At 36.2% G+C, this 16,860-nt stretch overlaps 1 protein-coding gene across 2 annotated transcripts in view; it reads right to left on the reverse strand.

Moving 5' to 3' along the window:
* Window positions 1-11,955: 11,955 nt before the first annotated feature.
* GPR63 (G protein-coupled receptor 63) overlaps window positions 11,956-16,860 on the reverse strand; it is a 39,136-nt gene continuing 34,231 nt past the window's right edge. For both annotated transcript variants that reach the window (XM_075202808.1, XM_075202807.1), the window contains exon 2: window positions 11,956-16,860. This exon is cut by the window's right edge and continues 767 nt beyond it. In XM_075202808.1, the coding sequence (XP_075058909.1) occupies window positions 16,236-16,860 (625 nt within the window). In that variant the 3' untranslated portion in view covers window positions 11,956-16,235.

The raw sequence follows: 16,860 nt of genomic DNA on the forward strand, positions 1-16,860 counted from the left end.
CTCGAGGTAGATGCATCCTCTACTGGAGTGGGAGCTATCTTGTCTCAGAAGAATTCTACTGGAAAATTTTCTCGCTGTGGCTTCTTTTCTCGTTAATTTTCGGCCACCGAAAAAAACAATGGCATTGGAGATAGAGAACTTCTCGCTATCAAATTGGCCTTGGAAGCTTGGAGACATCATTTGGAAGGAGCCAGATTTCCTGTTACTATTTTTACAGATCACAAGAACTTGCTGTATTTACAAACTGCATCTTGCCTCAATCCCCGTCAGGCCAGATGGTCCCTATTTTTCTCCCGCTTCGATATGATCATTACCTTCAGACCAGGGTCCAAGAACAAGAAGGCTGATGCTCTCTCACGTTCCTTCGACTCTATGGATACAGAAGAAGAGGGTGCTAGACCCATTCTAGATCCAGAATGTATTTTGGCTACTTCTCCTACTCGTTTTATTATTCCTCACGGGAAGACTTTGGTTCCTCCACATATCCAAACAAAACTCCTTAAATGGGCTCAAGCCTCCCGTTTTTCTGGTCATACCGGTATAAAGAAAACCTTGCGGTGGTTCTTGGTGAAGACCGGAAGGCCGTTAGACTCTGCGCCCTAGGTAAGCCTGTGTAAATACTGACTAAGGCATCAGAACAGTAACACCACCAAACCTGCTGGAAGTTGTGATGGCCAATAGTCATTGTGACTTTCTCATCAAACTTTCTTCCTTCCCTCTCAAGAACGAAAGGGCAGTCTAGCTGTATTTGTCACATACCATTTGCCAGGAATTTACCTTTTGTGAGTTACTGAACTATACTATCCAGTTTCTCACTAAACTGAAAACCACCTTGAAAATGAAGCGTAGTTAAACAATTTAATTTTACAATTTATGTGCTATCAAGGAACACAGCCAAAGGGCGCTCTTAGTCCCCATTGTTGAAGCTACATTTCTGGCAGAAAGTGAGATTGTATCCAGTGTTGTCTCACAAAGGAAATCAATTACTATTTTCATTATTTCAACATTATTCAGCGAGGATTGTCTACTTATTTTTTCTTGAATGTCCTTATAGAAATTATCGATCCAGAATTTTTTGTATGCCGAATACAATCTACACATAATTTAATTAATAGGCAGGTTCTCATCACATCCTCCACAAAAGCAGTTATGAGTCTTGTTAAAATTCTTCCCTCCTACAGGCTCTAAAAGAATACTGAGAGGGAAACGTATATAAGAAAACTAATCTAATTCCATAAGAAAACATACCTAGCTGGGAGGTTACCTAGAATAAGTGTCTTTTGGCTTTTTTGGGGCTGATTACAGATCCATGTTGCAGGCTGTGTACTAGGACACAGCGATGGACTTCTCAAACTTTTCAATTTGTGTGCGAGTACGACCCAGAAAATACACCAGGCTCACGGGTGACGTTGCTTCCCGACATGGTGCCTGTGCACATTTTTAGTAAAGCTGTTCACTGAACCCCGTGTTCTGATTTTGGATCTGTATTTTTAAGAAAAATAGCTAAAAATCACATAATTTTGCTCGTTTTTGTTCCTACATTATTATTAATCTCAATAACACTAATTTTAAGTCATTTGCAGTCAATTTTGACCACCTCACAGGTCACAATTATTTTCATACATTTTCAAACAAAGACTGCAGCAGTTCTTGACAGTGATAAGAAGAAGGCCATTGTCATGCCTGGGACTAAGACCAAAAAATCCACCTCTTATGTGAGGAATTATTTTTACCCAAATTAGTAGAGCTGGGGACCTTAACCATTACGATTCTGCTTTTTAGGCAAGTAGTGTTTATATACTAGCAAGTGATACTTTATTATCTACCAAGCAATTGATAACCAAAATATATAAACACTTTACACCTATGCGTCTGACTATACCCAGACATAGCAGGATTTCTATCATTTGATCAGCTAACAATTAGATTTATTGAGAGACTCCTTACCCTGAACTCCAAATACCTTGCATACTATATATTATGCTGATTAGTATTTGATCCATATAATTGGGATTAATCTGATCCAATATTATTTGTAGAACATTTATCTTTTCAGATCCTGTTCATCCCTATTTCTCATCCCATATATATAATGAGGATGTTGATATTTGGATCATATAAACAATAATTAATCCCTGCTATTTTTCTGGCTCCACTGTCCGTGGTATCATTTTATACACTTTTTTCACGTTCACCTTTCTCTTTTATTTCATTTTTAATTAATTTTATTTTTAATTAATTTCCATTAATAAAGGCCTTTGCCCTATAAAAATAAAAATAATTCTCATATTGAATCATCTGATATATTTCCTATATATTATTATTAGAACAGGCATGAGCCTGGAATGTGAGAGATACTCTCAACTATCTGGACCGGATTAGGAGTGCTCTAGCAATCCATTTCTTTTCTTTCTCTCTTTGTGTCCTGTACCTGGTGATAAAAACAGGGTTCGTTAGATTGAGGAAAAGAATCCACTTAACCCTGCAAAACCGTGAAAGGTCAGTAGCTGACTTCTTCCAACCCCACTTCCCAAGTTGTCTGATAATGATCCTAGATATATAGGAACATTATTAGTAACATGTGGCAATATCAAGCCGATTGTCCAAAATTTCCTGGGATATCAGAGTGTTTAGTTAGTTTTACAAATTTCAAGTTGTACACACAGACAAACACTATATAGTACTTACTATAATTTTAGTTACTTGGATACAAAAATATTTATAACACTTTTAACCACCATCTTAGTAATTTAAATATTTATTAACCTTTATTATGTTTATTCTATAAATTCACTCTCCCCCCAGTGTAAAGTAGTGAAAATATGAAGTTTCACTAGTCTAAATTGCGAATTTTCATAAAAAGCAAAATGGATCATGAATAAGCTTACACATGCTGGAGATGGAAAGACAGTCCTAGCATAATTTTAAACCTTATGTATAGAAGATGTGTGTGAAACCTCTCTCCCCTTAAGTATGTAATGTGTTTGCACAATATGGCAATTCATGCAAAATGGTTCAATGACAAAATACAAATACACAATTATGCATTAACAAAGCTGGCAAACCTTAATGGAGCAACTGCAGTGCATAGTCTGCAGGGGCCAGAAAATATAATGCTGCATTTACCATCAGTGATACACTTACATATATATATGTATCAAAATTACAATGTTATGCAGCATTACCATGTGTGAAATACTTTCAAAAAAATACTTTAATAATGGAAAATTGTATTTGGTATTTTTATTATTTTATTTTTACAGCCAAATCAGTTCATGTACTTGTTTATGAATGTTGTGCATTCTTTAGCACATCAGGGAAGAGGATATAAGCTTTTTGTCTAGTTTACTCCTTAGAGCTTTTTATTTTGACAGATGTGTTAAGGAGTTATGAAAGATGAATGATTTTATTGCTCTAATAGGGTAGTGAACAATGTAGATACCAGGGGAGGTTACAGCTTTGCTCATTAGGGACCTCATGTGCTTGATTCACATGTAAAGACAACAAACATTTCACACCATACAATGCAATTTAATATAATAAGCTATTCAGCAACAACATAGAGGAAGATGTCTTGAGACAAGAGGAAGAGAAGGGAGAATGTTGAACTATACCCGTTAGTAGGAAATAAACAATCCAATGAACTCAAGAATTAATAAAATAAAAATATGATAAATCTGACTAATTTAGGAACAATGGTTTGGGACTGATTAATATAATATAATAATACTATTTCTAGAGGTAGAAAATGGTCACTAAAAGTGCTCTTTGGAAAGTGAAGAGTGCAATGTGGACTTACCTAAAGACGGCTTCAACACACCAAGGCCGCTTTAGAGTAAATACAGCTGGAAAGTGCAATTTTGCAACTTGGCAAAACCAAAAGGGGCAAATGAGTGTAGAAATTTAGAAGATGAAAGGGGGCATGTCCTAGCTCACCTCTAAATTGCAGTGTGAAAATATTAATTCTCCATATTTGTGTGCTACATGCTAAAGCAATATTATCCCTGCATGCAAAAAAAACAAACACACAAAAAAAAAAAAAAAAAAAAAATGCATCTTAACACGGTTTGTCCAGCTGAAATTTGCACCATTTACCTGGATTTGTTCATAACTCAAAACGAGGCGCACCAGTGCTCGAGGTCATACCAAAAAAATGTATTAGAGTGGTAAATAAACATGTCTGCCACTGTGGCCTGCATGACTGCTTTGTGATACAGTGCAGTCACCATCACAGGGGTTTTTAACAATAAATACAAAACTGTTGCATAGATCACAATGTCCTAGCAAATTATATCCAGAAATAATATCTTCCTTACGGTGTTCAACCTCGCAATTGAACCTGACCACCTTAAATTATTGCTGACAGGTGCACTTTAAAGGCTTCTTCAGACAAATTGATTTCACAGCATTTTCTCTCATTGGGGCACATTTATCAAAACTCGCAAAATATGAAAAATAGTTTTCAATCCTTATCACATTGATAAGGATTGAACTATTTCTCATATTTATTAAAAAAGCAACACAGGAACAGCAGTTCCGAAAAACTGCTGTTCCTATGAAGTGGAAAACATACTTACCACTCAATCTTCGTTCCCGAAGCAGCATGCGATGAACAGGGCTACACTTCTGACTCCAGTGCGCATGCGCCGAGTGAAACCCTCGGGAACGCGCACAGACATCTCTGCTCTCGCTCTGCATCTATAGTTGCAGAGAGCGAGCAGTCAGTGACAGGGAGGGATCATGTGATCCCTCCACACATGCGCTGTCCAGCTCTGCTCTTCGGAGCAGAGCTGACAGCACTGAAACTTTTCATTAATGATAATGTACGCCAGCTTCAGCTGACGTACATTAACATGTTTGAAAAGTTAATTACATTTATTGTTAAATAGCGTTACTAAGCACTCCACATACATTGTTATGGGGAGTGCTCAGTAAAACGATAGGAGATGCAAAGCTACTATCATAAATAGCAAATTAGTGTTTAATCCCCGAAAACAACAGTTTTCGGTGATTTTACAGGGGGGGAACCTTTGATAAATAGGCCCCATTGTGTCCTATTTGGAGTTAGAAACAATAAAACTGCTCCAAGAAATACTGCAGGCACAGGGATCACGCTGCTCGCATTGGCAACAGTGTAAACCAGGAGTCAGACTAACCTGTATGAAAATTGTGCATGACTTTCTGGAGTTTTGGGTGGACCAGCAGTTTACACGGCTACACATATGATCAGTGACTCCTGTGCAAATTTCCAGAGTTATGCCGCTTCCTATGTAAATGAGCAGACACTGGAAGTAATGACCCCGGTTGGGATCCAAAAAAATATTCCAATAAATTTGAACTTTTGGTTGATCTAGAAAGTATCTAATCCTATTTTGGTTTGCCCATCATGTTGAGCATTTTAAAACTGCTAGGCTGTTAAACCCAACTCGAAGTTTGAGTTTGAATTTTGCTGCTCACAGTTAAAAGGTGTTTAAACAGATTTGAATATTTTAGTTTATTTTAACATGTTCACCCTAAATGGCTACATTGTATGGTGTTTTCAGCTCTTATATATATATATTTTTTTAATTGAAAACAGCAAACATGGTAATAAAAATGTTAAAAGTAGTACACAATGTAACCCTTTAAGCACAATCAAATTCAAACATGTTTGAACTGCCTTGAGCGTAGTCAAACTGTTCAATGTTCATACTTAACCAGAAATTGTCTATTAGATTGAGAGGTTTGAGAATATCCTGAATTTTCAAACTTTAGAACCTGTTTAATGATCCGTTTTGAGAACCATTTATTGTTTGGGTTTTTTTTAAGCAGTTTTCTGATGACTTGTACTAAACCACATGTTCTGAGAGAGCTTTGCTGAGTAAATCATAAACAAATTTGGTACTTTTTTTGCATCAGTGCATACGAACAATTCCTACGCTTTGTGTTATTTAATGTTAGAATATTGGTGGTTCCTTATATCGTCGTAGGCAAGCCAAAGCATTTTAATGGAGAAAAAAATAAAATAAAAAAAAGAATAAAATTCTTCACTTGGGCCCTACTTTCCCTTTTTTACATACATATATATATATATATATATATATATATGTATATGCAAAAGACTGTGGAAAATGTAAATAAAAGCAATTTTGGAGCAATAATCTACCATTTATGATGTACTCTTCCATAATAAAATACATATATGTTTAATAAAATATATATTAATGGATAAAATATCCATTGAAGTTAGTTCCATAAATATTTATAGTCATTGGGTAAATAAGAATAGCAATGCTACATTACGTGAACTTATGTAATAAAACAATAATAAGAAGAAATGTAATAAGAAATAATAATTAAAACTGTATAACACATCCTTATCTTCGTGAACCTGTTCTCACTTGTCAAAGATAATATCTATTAATATTGGGACCACTACAGACCATACCACATCCATGCCCAGAGTGACAAAGGTACGATGCTTCACAATTGTTCACACATGGTGTTTGAACAATACTTACTGCTTCTCCACTACATTGCAATTTTACTCCTTTGAATTTAGAGAATATCATATTTCCTGATAAAAATTGATGTAATTAAGCTTTTAATAGTTTTCTGTTGAAAATGCAGAACCTTTAAATATTTTCCAAATTACCTGAGATTATCCAAGTGGTCTTGAAATTTATAAATAAATATATAACTATGGTTTCATATTTAGATTTTTATTACAGCATTACTAAATGTTGAAGTTTAATCTCAGGGTTAGAAAGGTGTTGAAACTAACATTTCATCACTAATCAGCGTTATTTGTATGTGCACACCAACACATAGGGCTAGATTTACTAAGCTGCGGGTTTGAAAAAGTGGGGATGTTGCCTATAGCAACCAATCAGATTCTAGCTTTCATTTATTTAGTACATTCTACAAAATGACAGCTAGAATCTGATTGGTTGCTATAGGCAACATCTCCACTTTTTCAAACCCGCAGTTTAGTAAATCTAGCCCATAGTCAAACACAGCTAAGTTTATATTCACGGTATCCTCCTGAAAATAAGCTCTGCATTTACGATTTCATTTGACGTTAAACTGTATGTCTTGAGGACATTTTCTCCTATGTCTTCAAATTTTTAATTTGCGTATAAATTAGAATTCTGATTTTGTACAGGACTAATTCCTCCACTCAAACTGAATAAAAAAAAAAAAAAAAAGCATTGTTAAATGCTGGAAAAGAACATAATGGACCTCATTTAGAGTCGGACGCAAAGTCCGATTTAGGCGCATCTAACCAAAAAACACTACCACGCATGTGCAGAAAGCTCCAAATCCGCCTGCATCTTGGACGCAATTAACACTTGCGACTCACTACAAGAGAATGGGAGGAACGCGGAATTGTGAAGACGTGACCATGTAAATACATCCTAGTCGCAGTGAGGCGCAGACGCAACACACGTCAAAACAGGGCTAAAGCTGTGCGGCAGGAAATAGGTGGCGCAAGCGTTAGCTAGCTGCAGGAACTGCTCACAGCTCGATAGGGTATTACGAGTGGGACGCAACTGGGGTTTGCTTGCAACTCGTAATACCCTACCAAGCTGCGGCACACTCCCACTTCTACACTTCTTACACAGACTTTGCGTCCGACTCTAAATGAGGTCCAATATGTGCCAATCCTGACTAGCTGCAGAATATCATGTCAATTCAATAGCAACTGTATGCTGCTTAATATTTCAGTGAACATATGAAGACTTATTTAAAAAGTTTTAGTGTGAAGTACTCAATGTGCACAAATATTGCAAGATTATCAGTCGGCCTCATGTGTAACTGCAATTTCCCCTGATATTTACACAGAATATATAATTTGATAGTGCGTGTACAAATGATGCTCTGCTGGCATGCACAGCATAAACAGGGGTTGTGCGAACCATTTACAGCTTTGCACACAGGTAGATGTAACATGCAATGCTCTGCACACAGAAGCTACTGCAGGCAATGCTCATAAGAGGATTTGCACATTTTACATTGCCTTATAGATTAAACATAATACTTATGCAGTTTTAAATAAATATTGCACCCATACAAATATTCTGTCCATATTTAATGTGAACTTAGACTTATTAGGATGCTTCTGTAGCTTACAGGAAAGCAACAGAATCTGTTGCTTAGTAATCAGTTTTGCTGAGATTAAACACAGCTTCAAAAAGCACAAACAGATCTCATTTAATAGCTCCCTTCAAGATAATGACGTCCTCTGGGAATGCTGATTAGGGAAAAGAAAAAAAAAGAAAAAAAATAAATAAAAATCAAACCTTTCCTTAATATTTTAGTTAGAATCTCCAACTCTTTAACCTATTTAAAATGTTTAGTATATTTAAGTACATATTTTAGAGTTGTCAAGGGACTGTCAAAACTACAGATATGCCTGAAATGACATGTTTTTGTCTCTCCCACATTTCATGATTTGTCTGATCATGCTCAATGAGTATTGTGGGGGGAATCTACTAAAGGTCGACTGTCCCAAGCAAAATAACAAAAAATAAAACGCCAATTGTCACAACTGTCTAAACAACAGTTTTCTTGGTTTTTGAACATGAAAAAAAAAAAAGTCATTAAAATTAATGGGAAAGACTCTGCTAATAACCAGTAGGGGCTATTCTGTCCCTGCAAATGGTCAGAAGAGGCCCCTACTGAGACAAAAGCAGGGGCCTCTAGTGGCTGGAGCTCCATTGCCTGGCCCACCCCCAAATTTTGTGATCGTGCCCTATATGGAATATTTTCTATCACCCATCTCCTGACTAGCAGAATAGAACATCCAAACCCGAGTATAATTGCAATACTCTTTACAATTTACATTTTTCAATGTTAGAAACATGTTCATAGGAATTATGTACAGTATACTATTTAGGGACCTCATTTAGTGTGAATCCAGCTGGAAAGGTGAAATGTTGCACAATGTGTGTAAAGAGGTTGTTCTATGTACACCTATTGTATCACCAGGAAGACTGTAAATTGGGCCCAAAGAGATTTTTTTTTTCCCCAGAAAAAATTTGGCTTCCTGTTTATAACTTGCTTATAGAAGTCCAGGATCTCCTGAATACATTAATATCATACATGTGTAGTTTCCAGGACACCCCATACCTCAAGTACAAAGTTTACATAAAAAATGTTAGTCATGAAAAAAAACAATAGAAGAAAAAATTCTAACAAAAACAGTGTTTGTACCCCCTCATGCCACGAAAAACAGTTCTAACCCTTTGAGGCATGGGTTCCACAAGACTTCTGAAGGTGTTCTGTGATATTTGGCACCAAGACATTAGCAGCAGAGCCTTTAAGTTCTGTAAGTTGCAAAGTGGGACTTTTCCAGCACATACTACAGATGCTGAATTGGATTGAGATCTGGAGGTTGTGGAGACCAAGTCAACACCTTAAACTCTTTGTCATGTTCCTCAAACCATTTATGCAGTATAGCAGGGCGCATTATCCTGCTCAGAGAGTCCAATACCATCAAAGAATACAGTTGCAGTGAAGGTGTACTTGGTCTGTAACAATGTTTAGGCAGGTGGTACATGTCAAAGTAGATATACACATGAATGCTAGGACCCAAGGTTTCCCAGAACATTGCCCAGATCATCACACTGACATTGCCAGCTTAGCTTTTTCCGATAATGCATTCTGGTGCCATCTCTTTCCCAGGTAATGACGCACACGCACCCAGCCATCTCTTTCCCAGGTAATGACGCACACACACCCAGCCATCTCTTTCCCAGGTAATGACGCACACGCACCCAGCCATCCACATGATGTAAAAGAAAAATGTGATTCATCAGAACAAGCCACCTTCTTCCATTGCTCCACGGTCCAGTTCTGGTACTTGTGTGCTTGAGTAGGCACTTGGGCATTCTGACTGGTCTGCAGCTATGCAGCAAGCACTGTGTGTTCTGACCCTTTCCTAGCATAGCCAGCATTAACTCTTTCAGCAATTTGTGCTACAGTAGTCGGTATATATTTATATATATTACAAATCAGGTGTCGGTACTGTGTCTAAGAAGAGGTGAGATTTATCTATAATTATGAAACTGACAACTTCCCTTGATTGCGCGTATGTAGCCCGGAACTGCACTTATGATAGAGGGTATCTTCGCCCTAACTGTCTGGGGATGCAATCTTCTTTTTTAATAATGATAGGGATTTTTTAAACTAGCAGCAGTATTGTAAAAATCCTTTCCCGTTAACCTTGGAGGCTTATGGCACTAAAAGGTAGGCTTCAGTGAAGATAAATATATCAGTATATATTTACTCATTACCCATTTATGTGTTTTATTTATCTTGGCTCTTGAAGAACAACGTTTCCAGCGATATGTATTACATGTAAAGCATGCCAGGTATTCTAAAAATATTCACATATATTTTACTAATCCTAAGATCAGATGACACATCTAAAAGCTTAACAAAAACAAAACAAAATACAAAGCAATTATGTTTCATAAATATATATTTTTACATAAATGTTAAATGACCTAAACATGCAATATTCACATAAAAATCAACCAAAAAATTCATCAATGGCAGCAGCTTAATTTTGCTCATCGGATATATGAGCTCTAAACGTTTAGTAGTGAAATAAGAAAATACATTCATTCCCTAGCTCACACTCAAAATGTATAATAAATAAAAGCATAAGGTAATACGGTGAATCTTTATGTATGTATATATTTACACACACAAATAAAATATAAAAGCTGTAAACAACATTATTACTAAGAAGTCAATTATCCTTCCCACACATTATAACACACAAGCTAGATCTTAAATAAAGTGGAGTTTCCCATTGTTCTTTGAAATATTAGTAATGGCAATTTCTGTAGATTAAATGCAGAAACCAGATTTAGCAGTACCAAGATATGGACAATATTTTTTAACAATCAAGCGGGTTCAATAAAGATACTGTACCCTAAATAAATCAAAACGTTTCAGTACTAAACTAAATACATATAGAGAGATGCTGTCGCAAATATAGGATGATGTTCTACACGTGGCACCCAACTGGATACAATGGTCAGGTCTGATGATGACCCCTATTTGTGCACCCAAGGGGTCATTGGCCTGTAAATGGTAATTGTCTCTGTTACTGTGCAATTCTAAATGTTGTGCAGCTGTCTGAATACCCCTATCTGTGCAGTATGACTGGTGACAAAATGCTCACTGATGCAGGAACTTTGGCCAAATGACCAGCTTCATGTGTATGGGCACCATAAGTCAATGCATTCATTTTTACAACCGCTCCTGCTGGGACACTAAATAATAAACATTTAGGGGACCTTTATGAAAATTGGTGCAAAGGGTAAATGTTACCCATAGTAACATCAATCATGCGTGACAAAATGTGATTAGTTCCTATAGTTATCACCACCTTCTTCCTTTACACCAGTTTTCATAACTATCCCAGTGTGGTGGTTGTATGATATTAGCATGGAACTGTACATAAAATATATATTATACTATTTAAAGGATTTTACAACTGGAGTGATATAAAAAGTGGCTAGTTTCAAAAGTAAAAAATATTTTTTTATTTTTACAAAGTTAACTCCCATTCCATAATGGCAGCATACACCTACTGTCCTATTCAAAGAGCTGGGTACTGAAAGACACCCATTGTAGGAGGGGCAAAAGTGAAATAAATGGCTTCAGGAATCACAAGAGATCAGTAGGTCAATGTCCTTTATCATTTCCCACAAGTACAGTGTGAGAATAGGACATCCAGTGCAGTAATGCATACTGTGGGGGGGTGGTAAATAACTTTTTTACTATTAATATCAATAAATTAAATAAAAAATTATATAGTTTTGAAAAGCATATGTTCATTTATTATGATAATGTTCTTCTTCATTATGTTGGGTAATGAGTCCATCTTAGCTGCAGCACTTTCAATTTTTGAAAATTCTTCAATTAAAAGCTTTTCAACTACATCAGTAGAACAACAAAGTATGACAAATTAATAAAGGGGATCGCCACCCTTAATATAACATGCTCATCCTCTGTGGCACATGGGACATTCCACTTTAGCATACAGTTAGCAATCCATCTTTTATTGCTGCAATAATTATTAGCAGACTGATCAAGTACCCGTAAGGTTTCGCGGGCAAGTTATGTTAAGGGGGTTTGGTCCAAATTTTTATTAAAAAAAACACCTCACCAGATGTGTGCCTCCCTGCAAGATTTGTGTTACTATAATTTGCCTTACTATTCTTTTCCCATTAAATACATATGTATATTTGAGATTTGTGCAATATAGTGCACAAGAGGGCAGTGGCTGAACATCACTTTTTGGTTCATATACCTGTGAGGTTTGCTAACCCTTAAAACAATTCTGGAGTTTCAGGTTATATTTGTTTGCTTCTATATGAACATTTTAAGCATGTGGTACATACATTGTTTATGTATGTCTATAGGACTTTTGTGGCTAATAAACAAAATTGACTAAAAGAAAAAGATGATAGTGGAAACCTTGTAGCAGTGGTCAGTAAGGTATTTTGCTAAATGGTGTGCAACATTTTCTATTGGTGTCTATGGATGAACATCTTTAATAGTTCCCAAATATATCTAAAAGACTGGTTTAAAAAGAATTTCTACAGTATAAGGCCTTTTGACATGCATTTTGTAAATCATCAAATGGCTTAAATCAGAGTAAATTTTGATAACAGATTGATGCTAGGAACTATAATTGAAGCTACTGCACTTAATGTCATAAATGGATTTAATAACTTTCTTTTACATTGTAAATTGCTCCCTAGTTTAAAGTGAAATATCCTGAGATAACTGGCTTTAGTTTTTGCAAGTCAATTAAAATGTGCACTGGTCTGACAAAGTGAACAGTGCAATCAAGTAAGCTAGTTTGTATGTCAGTACTCAATCAACCACAGTTCATACAAAACAAAATTAAATTCCAGTGCCACAGAAATACAAATCAAAGTAGTCTAATATATATGCTGTAAAAGACAGGCCATTGTATGTCAGAAAAGAGTTGTGCTTTAACAAGAAAGACCTCTAACAAAAGCTGCTCCACTTATAAACTCAACATCTCGGCTCCAAAACCTAGTTATGTCAGTTAGTCTCTAGAATGTTTATATATAGCATTCTGTTACCTTAAGGTACAATAGTCTCCGTATCATGCTCATCCAATACAAGCAGTTATTTATGGCATTGCTTCACTAGAAATCAAATAGCGTAAACTTATACAAAACTATTTTGGTGGTTTAAGTTTTATAGAGATTAAAAAAAAAACACAATAATTACTTAACCCAACATACAAACTATTGGTCAAAAATTAAAATTACAATCAGGGTACAAACTTAAAGATAGTTCTTTGGACACACTAACTTGTATAATTTCCATCTACGTTAGGCTACATACCCACTGGTGGTAAAATGCTTCACCATGTGCTTCTAACAAGTTAACATCATGTAGCTGGAAAGGAAAAATCATTGCACCAATGGAGACTGTGCATATTTGCATTTTTATGTGCATTTAAATTACTTTGTGTTACCTAACCCTTGTTCCATCTCATGGTGTTTGACGTGTGTCAATGTATTTAAAAAACGTACATTTGTCTCAATAGAATGCAGTAAAGAAGTGTTAACATATGTGTTTCCAAGGGTTTGGCTTGAATGAGATGACTTCCTGTTTTGTGAGAGACGCATGTTTAAAAACAGATTATACATACGTGTAAATTCATCTTGAAGCTTATCAAACTCACACAAATATGAAGCAGTTTCCAATTCAGTTTTACTTGCATATTAACATGCATTAAAAACCATATTGCAAAACACCAGTGTGTACATACCCTAAACAAGGCAGTAAAAGCTAAAATGTTTTACTTTGCATGGGCCATTAAGTAGAGGTATTTTCATATTTAGAGTTTTGCCATCAATGAACAGGGATTAAATAGTGTTCAACCTCATTTACTAGTCCGCTTGTAGCAGCTGAGTAATGGTACATTACATTTGGTACCATGTCTGAAATGCATTTGCTTTCCAGTGTGGTCATGTGCACTTGCTCCCTGTTGGGTTGGGCTACTCTAAACCAATATTTGCACTTTACCATGTTATTACTGTATTCGATCCTATGAGATTTTTTTTTTTTTTTTAGAACTGGCACCTTGATCGACTCTTAGTTTAAGACTGCAGCTTCCTTACTACTTTGACTTACGGTTTCCAAGCCACGGCCCTGCAGACTTCTAATTCCACTGGAAAAAAAAATGTGAAAGCTGTATTGAAAATCTAATTTCAGCAGAAAACAGAAATTAACTTTAGGTGGAATTAGGAATTCCCACTAAATTAAACTTCTTATCATGAAGTGGGGAAGGGGCTTAGCAGGAGAGAAATATATGATTCTCAGGTCATGAGTGCGTCTACTTCTGTTCTGACATGCGGAATGATAGTGTTATTTTGTGGGACGGGATTATTAAAATGAGATAAAGGGGTGGAAAGGACATATCTACAGGGACATTCCATGATTTGTAGGGGAGCCCACAATCTCATCCCAATAGTTTTAATGCAACATATTTTGCATCTTTCAGTTGGACTTTTGTGGGAAAGGAATACATGTTTTTTTAAAAAAGGGATGGTCTTAATGTGGAAGTAGGTTGGGCTACTGCTTACACTATACATTTTTCAGAGTATCCCGTTTCCACAAGGCCCCAATAGATATTTTGGAGGCAGTACAAAGGCATGGGCCTGTACTGCTGCGTAAGCAACATCTGTCTGCTGGTTCATTGTTTGATGGACTTATGATTGTTGCACATTTATTGTTCTTTGCATTTAGTTGGTCAGGCACCATTAATGGTACATTTAAAAATAAAAATGGCTATAGAGTGCATTCTTGATAATATTGCAGCAGAATTTTAAAGTGCTTGAAGGAAAGGTAAGGGACAACTTAGAAATTAATATAACCTCCGAAATTAACATTTTAGGATCTTGTTTTGCATGAATTAGTAGCAACAAACCATTCTCCTCAAAGTTATAATGGACCAAACACATGTAGTGGATGACTGGTTGTAGAGAATGCCGAAGTTCATGACAGCTGCTGTATCGAGGACAAAATACATAAAGCAGTTTCACTTGGGGGCTTTTCTATGCTAAAATTCTGAGTGATCACAGATGAAATGTCAATCTTTCAGGTTCCTGCATTTCAAAAATAAATGTACTCTGTCTTTAGTTGCTTTATTGCAATGTTACCATGCAACATACTTCCAGGAGATTAGGAATTCTGCACTTTCTTTACCTTTTCAAACAGTGCTACAATTGCCAACGGTATTTATAGAGCACTCTGTATTCATTACTATAGGAGCTAACACTTATAAAAGGGAAGCAATGGTGTCTGCCATAATATGTCCATACGCATGACTGACCAAAGAAGGGAAAATACATTTTACGTATAGCTAGTGTATATCTCCTCCTTTGGGTAACAAGACACATCAATTATAAGACGTTATCTACAATACAATATTACTCAGCTGCTACAAGAGAATATTTCTTGCTCATGTCTAACATAGTTGACCATATGTTTTTATTTTAAAGTAGTAAAGCCCTGATTATAATATTATGTTAACCATTACAATGTCAAGACGTACCTACGTTTCTTTCAGGCACTGTACACTTTTTTATGTAATTACATTATCAATAATCTAAAAAGTATGTACTGTCTTAACATTTTGACTCCTAAACACCAAGGAAGGAGTTTGAGATAAGTCCTGATAAAGTGCACAAACATGTTCAGCAATCTGCAGGAGGGAAGCGGTTAGGTGTTTGACATTGAGAAGCATCCCAAGTACCTCTATCCCACAGCAGCAATGAGAGGAAAGGAAATGGAGTTAAAGATATTCAAACACACAGTTGATATTGGGAAAACAGTTTGCAAAAACTCAAGTTATCCTGTAAAATTTCAGCTACGGAACAGTTTTTGGCTCAACTCTAATAGCAAAAGCAGCAACATTTGTTTCAGGAAAAAAAAAAAAGGATGACACATCCACCGATTGTAGCAGCATACAAGGTGCCCGCAATAACACCAACTGCAGGCCTGGTAAGCATTAACCTGACAAAGTACTTCTGAAATATGGATTCACCATAAATGCTAGAGGTAACATGTTTTTCATTTACATTGCTTACTGGCAGAGAATGCATTCATTTTTGCACAGAGGAAATTGTTTAAAAACACAACAAAATATTTCATGGCAGTCACTCTAAAAACAGATTTCTTATTATGTTTTACACTACAGATCTGTGTTCCCCACACACATATATGGCGCTAGGCCGGATCCGTCTTCTTGTGTGTCCAGGTAACTGGGGTAAAAACTTGAAGTACTTGGGCATGAGATCTAAACAAGCATCCCGAAATTTCTTAATCCTCCAGTAGTAGATTATTGGATTTAGTGCAGACTTGAGGTAGCATAGCCAGAGGAGCCAAGTGCTTATCTCAAAAAAGTTGTTCTTGTTGTAGAAGTCACTGTTAAATGTAGCAACAAGGCTGTAAGTAGTGAATGGTGCCCAGCAAACTATAAAGACAATGAACAAAATTAAAATGGTAGTGAAGGCACGAGTTTTAAAGCTGATGTCTATATTCATTTGAAAAGGCCTTTGAAGGCTCATGAGACCTAGCTTGCTTGCCTGGCTGAGGCATATGCTGTCCGGATGACTATGTATACGAACTGCATTGTGGCGAACAGTGTTCAATATGCCCATGAAAGCGTAAAGCATCACCATAAATGGAATAAAAAAGAAAATTAATACCACCAGTATCACATAAGCTTTGTAACCAGCATTTGTAGTGTAGCCAAAAACACACTGTGGAGCTCTAGATGGTACCTGCAAGTGTGGGTTCCCAACAGCGAGT

The sequence above is a fragment of the Mixophyes fleayi genome, chromosome 3, assembly GCF_038048845.1.
Source record: "Mixophyes fleayi isolate aMixFle1 chromosome 3, aMixFle1.hap1, whole genome shotgun sequence".
Classification (NCBI taxonomy): domain Eukaryota; kingdom Metazoa; phylum Chordata; class Amphibia; order Anura; family Limnodynastidae; genus Mixophyes; species Mixophyes fleayi.